Raw genomic sequence first — 16,078 nt, 5'->3', positions numbered from 1 at the left:
AGTAAATAAATATAATGAGAGCAAACCAGACATAATCATAACACAATAGATGTGAATTTGTTGAAATCCCCTTTCCAACGACAGACTCTTAAATTGGCAAAAACAAAAGAAAAACCTGGTTTTAAGCTATTTGTAAGGAACACAGACAAAACAAAATGACAACCAGAAAAGTTAAAGAAATGAGCAAGGCTATGCCAAGTATGTGCAAATAAAAGGAAAACAGAAGTGGTGTACATCAACCACAGTGGAACCAAACTAAAATTATTAAATAGGAGAAGAAAAGGTACTTCTAAAAAATAAAGCATACATTTCACAGGAACACTGTACTACATGCATTATACACTGGCCAGTGTTGTTATGGAAATTTTAGGGCAAAAACCAAAAAGAAATCTAGGAGAATATGATAGAACTATAATCATGGTATCATACCCCAAGCAGGAATAAACACCCTTATTCAAACATCTTTAAAGTTGTGGTACTTGTATTTCTCTGGACCAGACTTGTTAAGTGAGTTAACTATTTGAAGGACCATTACTACATTCCTTTCTATAAAAAGGTTGAAGCGTCAATCCAACAGTGCAGGAAGCCTACCTGCTTATTGACATACTTATCAGCCCTGGATGTCCACCATCTTTGAAATGTTTGCCAACCTCATGGGCAGATAATAGCTTCTCAGACCTTTTAATTCCTGTTCCCTTACCACTAATGGGGCTTACCCTTCTCACAGGTTGATCGGTGACATATATTTCCAGTTCATGTCCTTATTTTTAAACTGTGTGGCTTGTCTGTCTTCTTTTATAATCAGTTTGTTTCATCTCCTAGTATATTAGACACTAACCCTGTCATATGAGTTGCAAACTCTCATTCTTTTTTTGGCCTTGTTTATGGTGTCTTGTGCTGTAGACATTTTAAATTTTTACAGGGTCAAATCTGTTCATTGTTCCTTTATGGATTTATGTTATGGATTTACTGTCTGACTTGGAAAGAGACAACCAACCTGAAATTATACAGGTGTTCCCCCTATATATTCTTCTAATACCTTTCTAGTTCCATTTTTAACGTTAAGTCTTTCCTTTATTTTGGCTTAAACTGATTGCATTGTATTATCTCTGTAGGCAGCTCTGATCTTTGTTGGGAGCTGAGGTAGAGAAGTGGATAAATAATAACCAGTCATTTCTATTTTAACAGAAACTTGGGAAGGAAAACATTTTCAACAATGAATAGGTCCCCCACCATGACCGACTGCAGATGACTTGCCATTTCATTCACAAAGGTAAGAAAATATAGTCTATGTTTTTTTTTTTTTTTAGTCTATGTTTTTAATTAATTCCAACAGACTCACAATAGAGTGCTTACCTCGTTTATATTTACTTACAAATATTCTAAATCATCTTCTAGTTCACAACCTTTAACTTTGTCATTATCAAATTTAAAACAAATGACAAATAGAAACAGGAAATTTTCTGAATGTCAACATGCCTCAGGGGGCAGAATAGAACCCGGGAGATTTGGTTTCTGCTATTGATTACTGCATGCAGTTCAGTTTTTAAATAGCATTAGTGTTTTCCTTATTGTTAAATGTAGAGTGCTCTTTGCAAAATCCTTGGAGGATATAGCAAAATTTTAAAATGAAAACCCACGGCAGCCCGGGTGACTGAGTGGTTTAGTGCCATCTGCAGCCCAGGGTGTGATCCTGGAAGCCCAGGATCAAGTCCCACGTCAGGCTCCCTGCATGGAGCCTGCTTCTCCCTCTGCCTATCTTTCTCTCTCTCTCTGCCTCTCATGAATAAATAGATAAAATCTTAAAAAAAAAAAAAAGAAAAGAAAACCCAAAGCATTCATAACCTCATCATCCCTAGATAATCACTAGTAGTCCTGTGAATTTCTTTCCTCCTTCCTTGCATGCACATGTAGAAATACATATAATTATATATAATCTTTTTTAAAACTACTTATCTCAACTCCCATAGTTATAAACGATGTACCTTAACTAGTACAGGTACATAGCAAGTTTAAGAACAAATTATAATTACTACCACTGTGTCCATTTTCAGTAGCCATTTGCAGTTTACCAAAACATATCCCAGCATCTCATTTGCCTCCCCTGCACAGACATCCTGATGAATAAGTCCATGTGACCTTTCTGAAACATCGTCCTAAGAAATACCTTTGAATTCAGGCAACATTTCGTGGTGTCCCTTTATCATTATTGTCTGTTTTGTTCTGCTTAAAGGGAACTGTTTTTTAAAGGATAGAAGTTTACCTCTTTCTCTCCTCTTCCCTACTGTCCATTCAGGGGTACCCTACAAAGTAAACACACACACACACAAATCTCATCGTATGTCCAGCATTCGTGCTAGTTAGCTAACCCCTTCCTAATGTGGTTTTTCCAAACACTCTTTAGAGTTGCTCTTGAAGTTGTTTGGTTTTCAAAGCTGCCAAGTCTTACAAGTAAAATGACTGACATGGCATTCTCTAGGAAAGTCTTCATTCTGCTGCTTCTAGTACACAGTTGAAGGTTAAAGAAAATCCAACTCTTACTATCACTAGCACATACTAGGTTGGAGACACAAATGTACCCTTAGAGAAGTGGGCTAGAACTTCATACAGATAATTCACCAAAGAGATACAAAGAACCAAAGAAACATGACAGAGATGTCTGTCCTTACCATGAATCATACAAGTGCAAAATAAAATAATATTTTTGCCCAGAATTGGCCAAGTGTTTTGATTTTAAATGAAAACACTTGCTGCTGGTAGAGTTCTAAAGTAGGTGTATTTTACCCAGTAGACATTATTCTAAGAATCTCTGGCAGCTGTTGACTTGCTGTTGGAACTATAAGAACACAGAGTACAGTTTTACTTGTAACAGAAAAATAGGAAATATCCTGAATGTCCATTAATACATATCAAACTCTGATGTATTTTTATGATAGAATTATTTAGACATTAGACATTTTCTCTAATATTTAGTGATGCAGAAAATGTTTATGAGATAAAGTGAAAAGGGCAAAGACAAATTTGTATAATGTATGATCCCAGTTTTGTTCAAAATAAAGAAAACACACATTTGAAAAAGATCAAATAGTAGAAAGCCAAATATTAATAATTATTATTTTGGGGTAGTTGTATAAAAGGTGATAATTTTTTTAAAATATTTTATTTATTTATTTATTCATGATAGACATAGAGAGGCAGAGACACAGGCAGAGGGAGAAGTGGGCTCCATGCTGGGAGCCTGACGCGGGACTCAATCCCAGGACTCCAGGATCGTGCCCTGGACTAAAGGCAGGCACCAAACCACTGAGCAACCCAGAGATCCTCGATAATTTTTTTTTTTTTCAGATAAAGTACCTGCTTTTACTTAGGGAGAAAATAAATATTACTTTTTTAAATTTAAAAATTACTTTTAAATTTTCAAATGACTGAAAAATAATGGTTTTACATTTGATTAAAAAAAATCAAGGAGCCTTCCTTGTGTATTTCGAAACTCACCTTAATTCTGAATTAGTTTGCAGAGAGTTTTGAGAGCTGGTTATGTCAGGAAAATGAAAACGTGGCATATTCAGTAGTATTTTACATTTTATTTAATTTTTTAAAGATTTGTATTTATTTATTCATGAGAGACACACAGAGAGAGGCAGAAAGATAGGCAGAGGAGGAGGCAGGCTCCCCACGAGAAGCTGGATGCAGGACTCCACTGCTGGGGCCCTGAGATCCGGCCCTGAGCCGAAGGTAGATACTCAACCTCTGAGCCACCCAGGGGTCCCCATATTTTACATTTTTAAAGAAAGGTTTAAATCCTCCATGGAGATTATTTCTGTTGAAACATGTACAGTCTAAAAGTCTTTTTCATGTGGTTTATGTATACAATGGAATATTACTCAGCTATTAGAAATGACAAATACCCACCATTTGCTTCAATGTGGATGGAACTGGAGGGTATTATGCTGAGTGAAGTAAGTCAGTTGGAGAAGGACAAACATTATATGTTCTCATTCATTTGGGGAATATAAATAATAGTGAAAGGGAATATAAGGGAAGGGAGAAGAAATGTGTGGGAAATATCAGAAAGGGAGACAGAACGTAAAGACTGCTAACTCTGGGAAACGAACTAGGGGTGGTAGAAGGGGAGAAGGGCGGGGGGTGGGAGTGAATGGGTGGCGGGCACTGGGGGTTATTCTGTATGTTAGTAAATTGAACAATAAAAAATAAATTTAAAAAAATTAGAAATAGAAAAAAAAATAAAAAATAAAATAAATAAATAAAAGTCTTTTTCACTTATGAAGGAAGTTATAAGGAGTTAATGACATGGCCATTTATTCCATGCCAACTATCTACAGTTGCCACACCACTGGAACCTTCCAAAGAATCCAGCAAATAATGTAATTGATGCTGTTAGTCCTTACATTGTTTTTTATCACCTTCCTTTGGGGGGTCAGCTGTCTTCCCAAGCACAAAATACCCAAGTAGATGGAATCAGATGCTGCCTGTATTGATCTAATGGGGTGTTATTTACCCATTCATTCTACATATATTTACTAAGAACTTACTATGTGCCAGATGTAGTGTAAGTGTTTGAGGTCTATCAGTGAACAAAACAAAACTAGAGTCCCTGCCTCTGTGGAGTTTAAATTCTTCAGGAGGAGACAGACTGAGGCAAACAAAAACCCACTGTGATAAATAAGGAAACTCTATAGTGTGTTGGACACTGATGAGTTCTATGGGCAAAAAAGGAAGAAAGGAAGGAAGGAAAGGAAGGAAGGAGGGAGGGAGGAAGAAAGATAGATTAAGGAGAGTCAAGGGGAATCAGGAGTATGAGGGCAGGGAGGTGCCAAATAGGTTGTAGTTTTAAAATAGGATCGTCAAGCAAAGCATCAGATAGAAGTTGACATTTGAGCAAAGGCCTGAAGGAGATAAGCAGGTGTCTGGGGAAGATTGTTCAGGCAGTGGGAATAGCTGAAGCAAAAAGCCTTAATGTAGCAGCATTCCTGTGTGTTTGAGAAACAGTGAGTGTCTGAAGCAGGGGGAAGGGGTTGGGGGAGTTTGAAGGTGCCGAGGTAGAGGAGGAATGGGAGGAGGATGGATAAATCATACAGGGCTGCATCAACTGTTGTAAGGACTTTGGCTTTTACTCTGGGTGAAATGGGAAACCACTTAAGGGCAAAGTGACATGATCTGATTAGGTTTAAAGATGGATCACTCTGGCTGAGCATAGATTGTAGGCGCACAAGGGTGGCATCAGCAAGCCCTGTTGGGAGGCCACGAAGATGTAACACATGTGCGAAAAGATAATGGCTCTGCTCAGGAACACAAAGCAGGAGTGGTGACAGGTGACTGGATTCTGGACATTTTTCAAAGGCTTTGCTGGCTTGTTGACCGTGGTATAAGAGAAGGAAGACTGAAATTTAGGGCCTGGGAAGCAAGAAGTGGAAGATACCATGAACTGAGATGAGGAAGGTCCAAGTGAAGGAAATTTGGGAGGGAAAAGGGTTTTAGATTTGCAAAATTTGAGGTGTCTGTTAGGTATCTAAGTGGAAATACCAAAATGACCATTTAATATGCAAATCTGGAGCACAGAAGAGACATCTAGATGGTATTTGGAGATTCCAAAGCAAGTATGGATAGAGACGAGAACCAAGCAATCATTCTTGGACAGTCGAGCATTAAGAGGTCATAGAGAAAGAAAGAGGAACCATCTAAAGAGACTGAGAAGGACCAAGGAGGTACAGGGTGGGTGGCAGTAACAAACAAAAGAGTATGGCACTCTAGAAGCCAAGTGAAGAAAATCGGTCATGGGAGAGGGAATGATCGTCTAAGTCGATAATCTGATAGGCAGAATGGGGGCTTAGAATTAGCCATTGGCAACATGAAGGTCATTGGTGATCTTGAGGAGGTGGTTCTCAGGGTAGTCATGAGAGCAAATCCCTGATTAAAGTACATTAAAGAGAATATGTGAAGAGGAATCAGGGCTTGAGAGGAGCAACATCTTTTTCAAGGAGCTTTGCCACAAGGAGGAATAAGGAAGTGAGGGGGAAGTGGAATCAAGAAAAGTCTTCTTTTTGTGAAGATGGAAGAAATGGAGGAGCTCCCATGGGAATGAAATAGAGTAAACAATTAAAGCTGACGTGAGAAAGGAGAGACCTGGAGGAGCGATGTCCTTGACTAGATGACAGGCTCCACACAGTTTAAATAAGCTTTCATGTTTTAGAGTCATTAACTTCTGTCACATTCATCGCCAGTATTTCCACCTTGTCACTTGCCTTTTAATTTGTTCATGATCTATTTTGACATTGAGACATTGAGAGCTGTGAGTAGTCAAATCAATTAAATTTTTGTATTACTTCTCTAACTTTCATGCTTATTGAAATCTTTGCCTATTCAGGGATCCAATATCAGATAAATATCTATATATTCTTTTAAAATAAGATTTATTATTTATTTTAGAGAGAGAGCAAGGAGAGGAACGGGGAGAGGGAGAGAGAGAATCCTCAAGCAGTCTCCATGCCTAGCACAGAGGCCAACACAGGGCTCAATCCCAGGATCCTGAGATCATGACCTGAGCCGAAATCGAGAGTCAGATACTTAACTGACTGAACCACCCAGTGCCCCAAATAACCTATATATTCTTAAAGTAATGATGTAATTTGAGCTTTTGCAGGGGCACAGTCAGGGCTTTGGTTTGTTTTTTTTATAGTGAGCCTGTTATTATTAAACCACTCAGATTTTATAATTCCAATATATTATTCAAACCTTACCAAAATGTTAGGAAGAAACTAGAAAATCAGTTATTTTTTAAATGTATTAACTAGGTACCATGTGGGAAACTATAGTGTGTGAAACATCTATCTATATTATAGTAGAGAGATTATAGTCCAATTAGTTACTTGGACACAAATGGAAATGTAAATTTATCTAAAGGAATGCTTTGATGGGTGGGGAGTAATAGGTCTGGTAAGGTTGCCATGATCCATTCTTTAATTTTCTTCAATGGTTTTTAGTCCTGTCAAATTAAAGTCAGCCATTTAGGGGATCCCTGGGTGGCGCAGCGGTCTGGCGCCTGCCTTTGGCCCAGGGCGCGATCCTGGAGACCCGGGATCGGATCCCACGTCGGGCTCCCGGTGCATGGAGCCTGCTTCTCCTCTGCCTGTGTCTCTGCCTCATTCTCTCTCTCTCTGTGACTATCACAAATAAATAAAAATTAAAAAAAATAAAAATAAAAAATAAAGTCAGCCATTTAGTTCCATTGCAGAGAAATGGCTGGCAAATTCTATGGGTTTCTTTTTTTTTGAGAGAGAGAGTATAGGCACACACATGTAAGCAGTGGGGGAGGGGCAGAGAGAGAGGTTGAGAGAGAATGTTAAGCAGATGCTATGGCCAGCTCAGAGCCCAACTCAGGGCTCAGCCCATCTCACGACCCTGAGATCATGACCTGAGCCAAAACCTAGAGTCAGATGCTTAACCAACTGAGGCACCCAGGCACCCCCAAATGGCTAGCAAATTCTTAGCTTTAACACACATTGTATTTATTAAAAGCCCCAAATTTAAAATGTGCTTCAACAACCTAAGTCTTCATCAATAGATGATTGGATAAAGTAGATGTGATAGATACTATGAACTATTACTCAGCCATTTGTGACACCATGGATGGACCTAGAGGGCATTTTGCTCAGTGAAATAAGTCAGAGAAAGACAAACACCAAATGATACCACCTATATGGGGAATCTAAAAAACAGATGAATAAATAAAAGCAGAAGCCGACCCATGAATACAGAGAACAAACTACTGGTTGCCAGAGGGGAAGGGTTGGGGGAATGGGTAAAATGGATGAAGAGGAGGAGGAAGTTCTAGGCTTCCAGTGATGGAGTAAGTCATTATATAAAAGACACAGCGTAGGGAATAGAGTCATTGCTATTGCGACAGTGTTATGTGATGATAGATGGTGGTTGCACTTGTGAGCACAGCCTAATGTATAGACTTGTCAAATCACAATGTTGTACACCTGAAACTAATATGTCATTTATACCTCAATTAAAAAAAAAAAAACATGTGCTTCAGAGGCTTATAAGAAGGTCAGAAATGTTACCCCTCCTTGGTGTATAGGATGCTCTTCATGTTACTTAAGATAAGAACCTGGGGCACTTGGATGGCTCAGTCAGTTGAGTCTCTGACTCTTGGTTTCTGCTCAGGTCATGATCTTGGGGTTGTGGGATCGAGATCTGCATGGGGCTCCACACGGAGTCTGCTTGAGATTCTCCCTCTCCTTTTGCTTGTGCTGTCTCTCTCTCTTTCACTCTCTCAAAAATAAATATTTTTTAAAGATAAAACCCTTATGTGTCATGGTTCCCTGATTATGGAGTTATCCTTGTTTACCATATAAGCCAACTGGCTTTAAAAATTCGGATGAATTAAAAGTTAAACACAAAAATCTTAGCATTAAAAAGTGAAAGGAATGTATTTGCTCTGATACATCCTAATGATTAAAAAGTATATATATTTGCTCTAAAAACATTGGAAGAAGTCACAAAGGGAATAATATTGAGTGCGAAAAATGTAGAACTCTATGTCATAATTATAAAATGAAAGCAGCATAGAACATGAATAATGTGCTTGCAGACAGATTAATAACCTTGATACATAAAAATCAATAAGCAAAACACTAGTAACAATAACCATAATAGGTAAAAATCAATAACTAAAACTCTAAGAGCCCCGTAGATAAATGGACACAGTAATAGAAAACTCAGAAGAAATACAGAGAGCTAAAAAAGGATATGCCAACCATGTTAACCTTCACCAATAATTTTCAGGAGTGCACATTAATATCAAGAGATGATTTCTTTCACCTAGGAAATTAACAAGGATAATTAAAAATAATAGTCACTGCTAAACGTGTAACAAAATGAGCTCCCACTCATTGATAATAGCATAAATGGGTATATTCTTAAGGAGAAATTTACTAAAATGCTTTTTAATGACCTTGTAGCTCTAGGAATCTAAGAAAGTGTTGACATTGGACAAAAATAGAAGCCCCAAGTAATTACTGTTGTATCATTTGGAGAAGCGAATCCCTTGGACCACCTCCCTATCCTGTACCATTAACATTATTAAATGATGTATTAACACACAGTTGTGTTTACACAATGGTGTCTCTGGCAACTAGACAAAAATCACTATTCTTACAATGAATATTTATAATCAAATGGGAAAATCCATATTACATAAATGTTCATTGAAAACTGCTGGGTACAGACAGTATCCTAATATTTTTAGTACAGAAGTTCATAGAACAAAAGGTGGAAACAAATATGCCCAAATGTGAGAGTAGAGTTACCCGAGGGCAGTAGAATTGAGTACTTTTTTGTTCTGATTTATATTTTTTGGTACTTTCCAGATACTTTTACAGGAAGTATCTTTAATCAGAAAAAAAATTTTTTTAAGACTTTATAGAAAGAAACTTGTACACATGATCTGGGTTTAGACCAGGTCCACCATTTCCATACCACCATTGTGAGAGCATATGGAGCCAGTGAAGTATGCTATCAAAATGAATTAGAGATCAAGATTGATTTCAGAGAGATTGGGAGACACAGATTCTTTTTTTTTTTTTTCCCTTAGATTCTAAGAATTCTCTTCCTTTCTTGGAAACAACTGCAATTACAACAAAAACATCATTAACCAAACTGGATTCTCCAGTTAACGATATTATTAGCCTATAGCATTTCACAGTAGTGTTGTGAACTCAAATAGGCCCATTTTGCTCTTGTAGATGTCGTCTGCTGCTGAAAATGGAGATGCCACACCTGGAAAACAGAATGAAGAAAAAACTTATAAAAAGGTGAGTGACGTTTCATTTTCTTTCTTTAGCCCAGAAAGAGGAACATTTTCATTGCTTAGAATGTTAATCTACCCTAGGCCTTTTCTTCCTCTAGAGCAGTTGTATGTAAGTTACTGTCTTAGCTTCTTGTTGCTCTCACAAGTGACTACACATTCAGGGGTTCAGACAACACAGATGTATGATCCTGTAGTCACAAGGCTGACACGGGTCTCCCTGGGCCAGCATCCGGATGTCTACAAGACTGCATTCCTTCCTGAAGGCTCTAGGAAAGAGTCTGTCCCCTTATCTTGTTCAAATTCTCCAGACTGCCATGATTCCCTTCCAACTTCAAAGCCAGCAAAGACCAGCTGAATCTCTCTCAGGCTGTAACTCTCTGACACTTTAAAGGGCACTTGTGATGACTTTGAGCCCTCCTAGAGAATCCAGAATAATCTCTTTGTTTTAAAATCAGCTGGTTAGCAACCTTAATTTCTTTTGCATCCTTAACTCCTCCTTGCCATATAACAGATTCATGGGTTGCAATGATTAGGACATGGACACCTTTGCAGGGATGAATGGGTGGGGGGCATTTTTCTCCCTACTACAGTTACTGTGCTATAGAACATTGACAGAAGGGAGTTATTTGAAGACCCTTCTAATTCCTAAGAAGACCCTTCTGTGTATGCATTTGAATCTTTTTTCTTTTTAAGATTTTATTTATTTGAGAGAGAGAGCAAGAGCACCAGCAGAGGGAGAGGGGTATGGGGAGAGGGAGTAGCAGGCTCCTTACTGAGCAGGGAGCCCAAAGTGAAGCTCAGTCCTAGGACCCTGGGATCATGACCTGAGCAGAAGGCAGACGCTTAATCGACTGAACCACTCAGGCACCCCCAGTATGTTAATCTTTTAATTGACTTGCTATTTCCCACCAAAATTTTATACATTTTCTTATCTTTGTATTTTGGGAAAAAAAATTATAACATGAAATTCTGTCCCATTCCATTCTAAGCCTCTCAGTTTCCGTGTCTTCAGGTCGTTGCAACAAAAATCCCCTTCCAGTCTTTCCAGTGTATCTTACCTTGCAACTCTTTGACTTTGATAAATTCATGGCTCCTGGCAAGGAAGCAAATGTTCAGACACATTACTGGAGGAGTATATGTTCTCAGGCACCACTGCTCCTGCCTTTTAAATTGACTGTACATTTTCCTTCTAAAAGTCCTTGCCCTCCTTCCCTCTTGGGAGTAGGAGGTTTGTGTATTGAAGGTTTAATCTATCTTAATTTTTCCATTTGCCTTTTATTCTTTCATGGATCGCTAGCATTAAGTTTTGTCATAAAGTACATGAACCATCTGATCCAACCACATGTTTGGGTCATGGAATTAACATGATATTTCCAATTCTGTTTTCATATGGGCAGATATGCCTTTTTTCCTGATAGATCTTTCCTTCTGGCTTTCCTACTCAGTTGAACATAGAACTATAACCAGGGAGCTGCTGTAGGGGGAAGATTCAAGAGCTCAAAAGTGTCTGGTTATATAAAATTTGTGAATCTGGCCAAAGGCAATGGTACACTGTTACTTATTTGTAGACACAGGTAGAAAACCAAATCCCATCTCACTTACCCAAGACTCCTTGTAAATTGAGTCAAGCATGAGAACTGGCAGAGAGATGATCAAGTTGCCAGCCTATCCCTGTTTGAGATCCATTTCGGGTGGTTTTCTCAGTCACCGTCCGGATGTGCTGTGGTTCTTGTCTGGCCTCTGACCCACAGGAGTTCTTCCATGATGCAGAAGTAACACGAGGAATGTGACCAGGAGATCTTAGAGTCTGCTGAGTTTGTCTTGTTCACAAATTGATAAAGGAAGTTTTCAATAATAGGATATCTCTGATTCTCTCATTAATGCCTCTAATAGCATATTTGACTCAGCGGTGTTGGTAGGGTGATAAGAACTAAAAATCAGATATGAAGATTACAAATGATTCCAAAAAATAAGAGAAGATACAAGAAACTTGACAGAAAAAGGCCAACAATTTTCTTTTTTTTTAACGTGTAGTGGCAGTGGAATCTTTGGATGATCTCTCTGATTTTAAGAGGAAGATAAGCAGTGGAGGAAAGAGGTCTTTAGCTTTTCTGAGAAATGCACCAAAAAGACAATATAATGCCTGAGTCTATCACCCTTAATAAATAGGGTGTTGATACGCAGAGGAAGAAGTAGCGACTATGCAGAGAAAGTGTGGTTTTTACACAGGTAACAGCTCAGCTGAACTACTCAATTTAAGTCTTTGCCATGAAGCAAAGAGATCTTCAAACCGGAGGTGTTAATAGTGGAGTTACCAGAGGTGATAAGAGTCTCACTAGCTGTTGGAAATGTGTCTGTCTCTAGGCCCAGATGAACCATTTCTCAAGTGAAAAAAATTCAAGTTAGGACAGAGAAACACCGAGTATGAGCTTTGAAAAATCCGGACAGTGGAAGGCTTTAGTGAGAAGCAGGAGAGAAACAAATATCATCCCTCTTTTCAGCAATCAGGAGAAAGTACATTCTGGAAACCAGATGTGGGACTGCTCCTCCACATAATTTGAGCATGGACTAGTCAATATATGGCTTATGTACATTTAGAGCGGAAACACACGTCTTCTACAAACCTGCAGAGGTTCATCAAGGTATAGTTGATGTCAAATTAACTACATTTTCTATTACGAGAGAGTCATTAAATTACTCTCAGATAAGGAGGATTCTCAAGTTTAATGAATCTTTATTTAATGGTGCCAGGAACATTGTCATGGTATCCTTTCAGACAAGGTAGAGAAATATTGCCTGGATATTACGACTACTGGGCTTGTACCTGGTTGGACTAACATTTCCAATGAATGGTAGTTTTGCTTCCTTGTTGCCTTGTCTCAGCCAACATGGTACGTGAGTTGACCCTGTCTAGCTTAATACTTTTTACCCTTGACCTTAATGAAGACATGAAATTTGTGCTACGCCAATGTGCAAATGACAAACAACTGGGAAGGTAATTAGCAGACTAGCTGAGTGTCATCAAGGCCACCGTACATTTCATTAAATATTGTCCCTTTTGGGATACCTGGGTGGCTCAGCAGTTGAGCATTTTTGTCTTTAGCTCAGGGCATGATCCCAGGGTCCCAAGATCGAGTCCCGCATCGGGCTCCCTGCAGGGACCCTGCTTCTCCCTCTGCCTATGTCTCTACCTCTCTCTCTGTGTCTCTCATGAATAAATAAATAAAATCTTTAAAAAAAAAAAAAAGGTATTGTCCCTTTTACAAATACTTGGAAGTTACCTTTCTTTCCCCATCCTAAAGACCTGACCATGAGGAACACACCGTTTTAATATGGAGCTTTGACAGCCCATTGGGTTTTTGCCTCTGACAGAAGTCAATCCAGGTTAAGAAGCCCCTGACCTAATGTGCTGGACAGGAGAAGGGTATCAAAAGAGTTTATAAGGAACTCAGGGTTGAGTGGGAGGGACAAGACCTGAAAACCACTTTAGAACCTGGTAGTTTATAATAAAGGATTCAATGGAGGAGAAATCATTATGGGTTAGAGTTAACAAGGAGGCTTGGGCTTCCTCTGTCAAGCCCCAGATTTATTGGACAGCTGCCAGCACGACTCAGCATCACGAGTGCTGGGATTTCCATGTGTTTAGGGAACACTCAGTGTTCATGGAACAGTGCCGTCCTCTGAGTCTTGATTACCTGCATGATTATCGCAGCCGACTACTCCTTGTTATTTCAGTTGCCCATTTTCCTAATTCATTATCAGTTCTTGATAAACCAAAGAATAGCTAACATCAGTGGGTGAGGCTAATAGCTGAAATAAGAATTTTGACTTAACCTGCTTAAAACAAACAGGTTGCCCATTCAGACAAGCATTAAAGGCTGCCTGGGTGTGTTTACAGAGTATAGTATTTCCATTTCCAGTTCATTTATGGAGTGTCTTCCGAAAGAGTTGTAAACACAAAAGCCTACAGCAGCCAAGCAGGTAACAGAGGAGTGAACTATTGGGGGGAGAAAGTGATAAACAGGAGAATGTGTCTTTTTTTAAAGGGGGAGGTGGCACTTGACGCCATCTAATAGAGCCCATGAATGAGTGCTTCCCCGGGGTTGCCAGACATACTGATTTTCAAGAAACCAAAATGTGCGCTCTGATGCAACACCTCCCAATTTTTAAAGGTTGGCAAACTGATGGAAAATTTTTCAGAACTCCTCTCTGGGTAAAGCAACAAACTACTGATCACATTTGACCTTTACACGATGGCCAGCCTGCAACCTTTGCCCTGTTTATGTAAAGATGTGAGGTGGGAAGAAAGGAGGATACAAAAGAAATGCATACAAGACCTGGTCCCCTGCCCTCTGTGACCTTACAGTTAATTCAAGAGGAAAAAAAACAAAAACAAAAACAAAAACTAAAAGATCTACATGAAAAAATTAAATAATGACTCAAAATGGTATTACATGCCAAACCAAGTGGCATTTCACGTAATCCTCTAGCAAGTGCTGACGAGCCCAAAGCTTATTCCAGTCTTCTGAGGAAAAGACCTTTTTTTGAACTTGTTCATTAGCAAGAGCATTTTGCTGGGAAACAAATTTTATAGATGCCTCATTGCTTTCTGGCACGTTGGAAAATCCCACTCCTTCGGTGACTGCGGATTGATTTACCTACTCATTTGTGAGCACAGAGAGTCAGAGCTGAATGTGATTTGGTAGAGGGACAGGAGAGCCTGGCCTGGACAAAGTGTCAGTGTTTAGGGAAAGTACAAGCAAATTTGGGGGGATGGCTTGGCTCTAAGTGACAGGTAGCCTCTAGAGCTAGTTTATGGAGTTTGCCTTAGAACTTTCTGAAATTTTGAAAATGTCCTGTAATCTGCGCTGAGACACTAGCAACAAGCTGCATGGGGCTGTTGAGCTTTGGGATCTGTGTCCAGTTTGTCTGAAGAATGAATTTTTAATTGTAGTTAAATTTCAATGTAGATAAGCACACGTAGCTAGTGGCTACCATGTTGGGCAGTGCGTTTCCAGGCAGTGAGGTACCATGACGTTGGTTGGGAGATGAATGACATGAAGAAATAATAGTACAAATCACAATGAAGGTTGACCTGAAAGCTTCCAGAAGAACTACTAGAAATGTGCTACTACTGATAGAAAAACAGAAATTTGAGGAAGACTTTTTTTTTATAAGGTGAGAAACTTAGAAGGACACTGAAGCTTGGAAATCAGTTCACTTTAAGAAAGTTCTCAGCCCCGGGAAAATACTGATGTTGGAGATCTCAGTTTTCCGTGTTTTTTATGTGAAGAAATTGCCCACCCCTCCCCCACTCTTACAACACAAAGAGACGTCAGAGTGATTGACTTATCCCAGTGATTCTAGCTGTTCTCTGTCAGGGAGATGATTAAAACCTCTGGCCATGCGATGTCCCAGTTTGGTGACTTGTTCATTGGAATTGATCATCGTTTCACCAGTCAGCTGGCACAGACTGCCCCAGGTACTTGTTACTGCCACCATTGGCATTTCTTCCTCTCTCAAGATGCCACCCCAGATGAGCATTCCAGGCTTCTTGCCCTCCCCACCTTCTACTTCTCCTTCCATCCTGGGGTGGCCCACAATAGCGCCCCCAACCTGCTGGGGATTCTGGTTTTGATGACTACTGCAGGCTGCCCAAGGGTGGGGAAGGATTGCCTGCTTTTGGCATCAGTGACCCACCCATCACTCTCTCTACCTATTTTCTACCATGACCAGCACGCTTGATGGCAGCACTCAGAATAGCAGACTAGGACCCAGTGTCCTTGATCCGGGTTCCGTGGTTTTTTCCATTTTGTTGTGTTCTGTGTTTCAAGGCCTTAGATGTCAATGAATTTCAGTGTCCAGCCAGTTTGCCTATCAGGGAAGTAGGCAGTGATGAGGTTAAGAGGGAAGAATGCCAGCCCATCATGCCAAGAAAAGATGACTTTTATGATCTTTTAAACATAGGTAAGGTAACGACTCAGAGATACTTTGATCTAAGTGGGAGCATTTATTTAAATACAAGCTCTTTTATGAAATATTTCTTGGAACATATACAGGTACTGGTAACATTGGTTGCCTCCAGGGAGAACTGGGTGGTGGAAATTTTGAGTTGGGGAAAACTTGTCTGTATATACCTGTAGATCTGCTTAATTTTGAACCACATGAATGTCTTACCTGTTCAGAAATTGAATAAATAACGTTTTAAGATGGGAGTAGGGGCTGCCATGTGTCCCATGCCCT

The 16,078-nt window shown here is 39.5% G+C and overlaps 1 protein-coding gene and 1 long non-coding RNA gene across 6 annotated transcripts in view; one reads left to right on the top strand and one right to left on the bottom strand.

The window, feature by feature from the left end:
• Positions 1-16,078, top strand: part of PIP5K1B (phosphatidylinositol-4-phosphate 5-kinase type 1 beta) — a 300,641-nt gene that overhangs the window by 112,034 nt on the left and 172,529 nt on the right. For all 5 annotated transcript variants that reach the window (XM_025423372.3, XM_025423371.3, XM_025423373.3 and 2 more), the window contains 2 exons: positions 1,189-1,273; positions 9,771-9,839. In XM_025423372.3, the coding sequence (XP_025279157.1) occupies positions 9,771-9,839 (69 nt within the window). In that variant the 5' untranslated portion in view covers positions 1,189-1,273. The remainder of the gene's footprint in view (positions 1-1,188; positions 1,274-9,770; positions 9,840-16,078) is intronic.
• The window catches only part of LOC112644762 (uncharacterized), a 30,694-nt gene continuing 24,305 nt past the window's right edge, over positions 9,690-16,078 (bottom strand). Inside the window, exon 4 of the long non-coding RNA XR_004807171.2 lies at positions 9,690-9,804. This is a non-coding gene — a long non-coding RNA (uncharacterized LOC112644762). The remainder of the gene's footprint in view (positions 9,805-16,078) is intronic.

The sequence above is a fragment of the Canis lupus genome, chromosome 1 (assembly GCF_003254725.2).
Source record: "Canis lupus dingo isolate Sandy chromosome 1, ASM325472v2, whole genome shotgun sequence".
In the NCBI taxonomy this organism is placed as follows: domain Eukaryota; kingdom Metazoa; phylum Chordata; class Mammalia; order Carnivora; family Canidae; genus Canis; species Canis lupus.
This window is presented reverse-complemented; position numbering and strand designations above follow the sequence as displayed.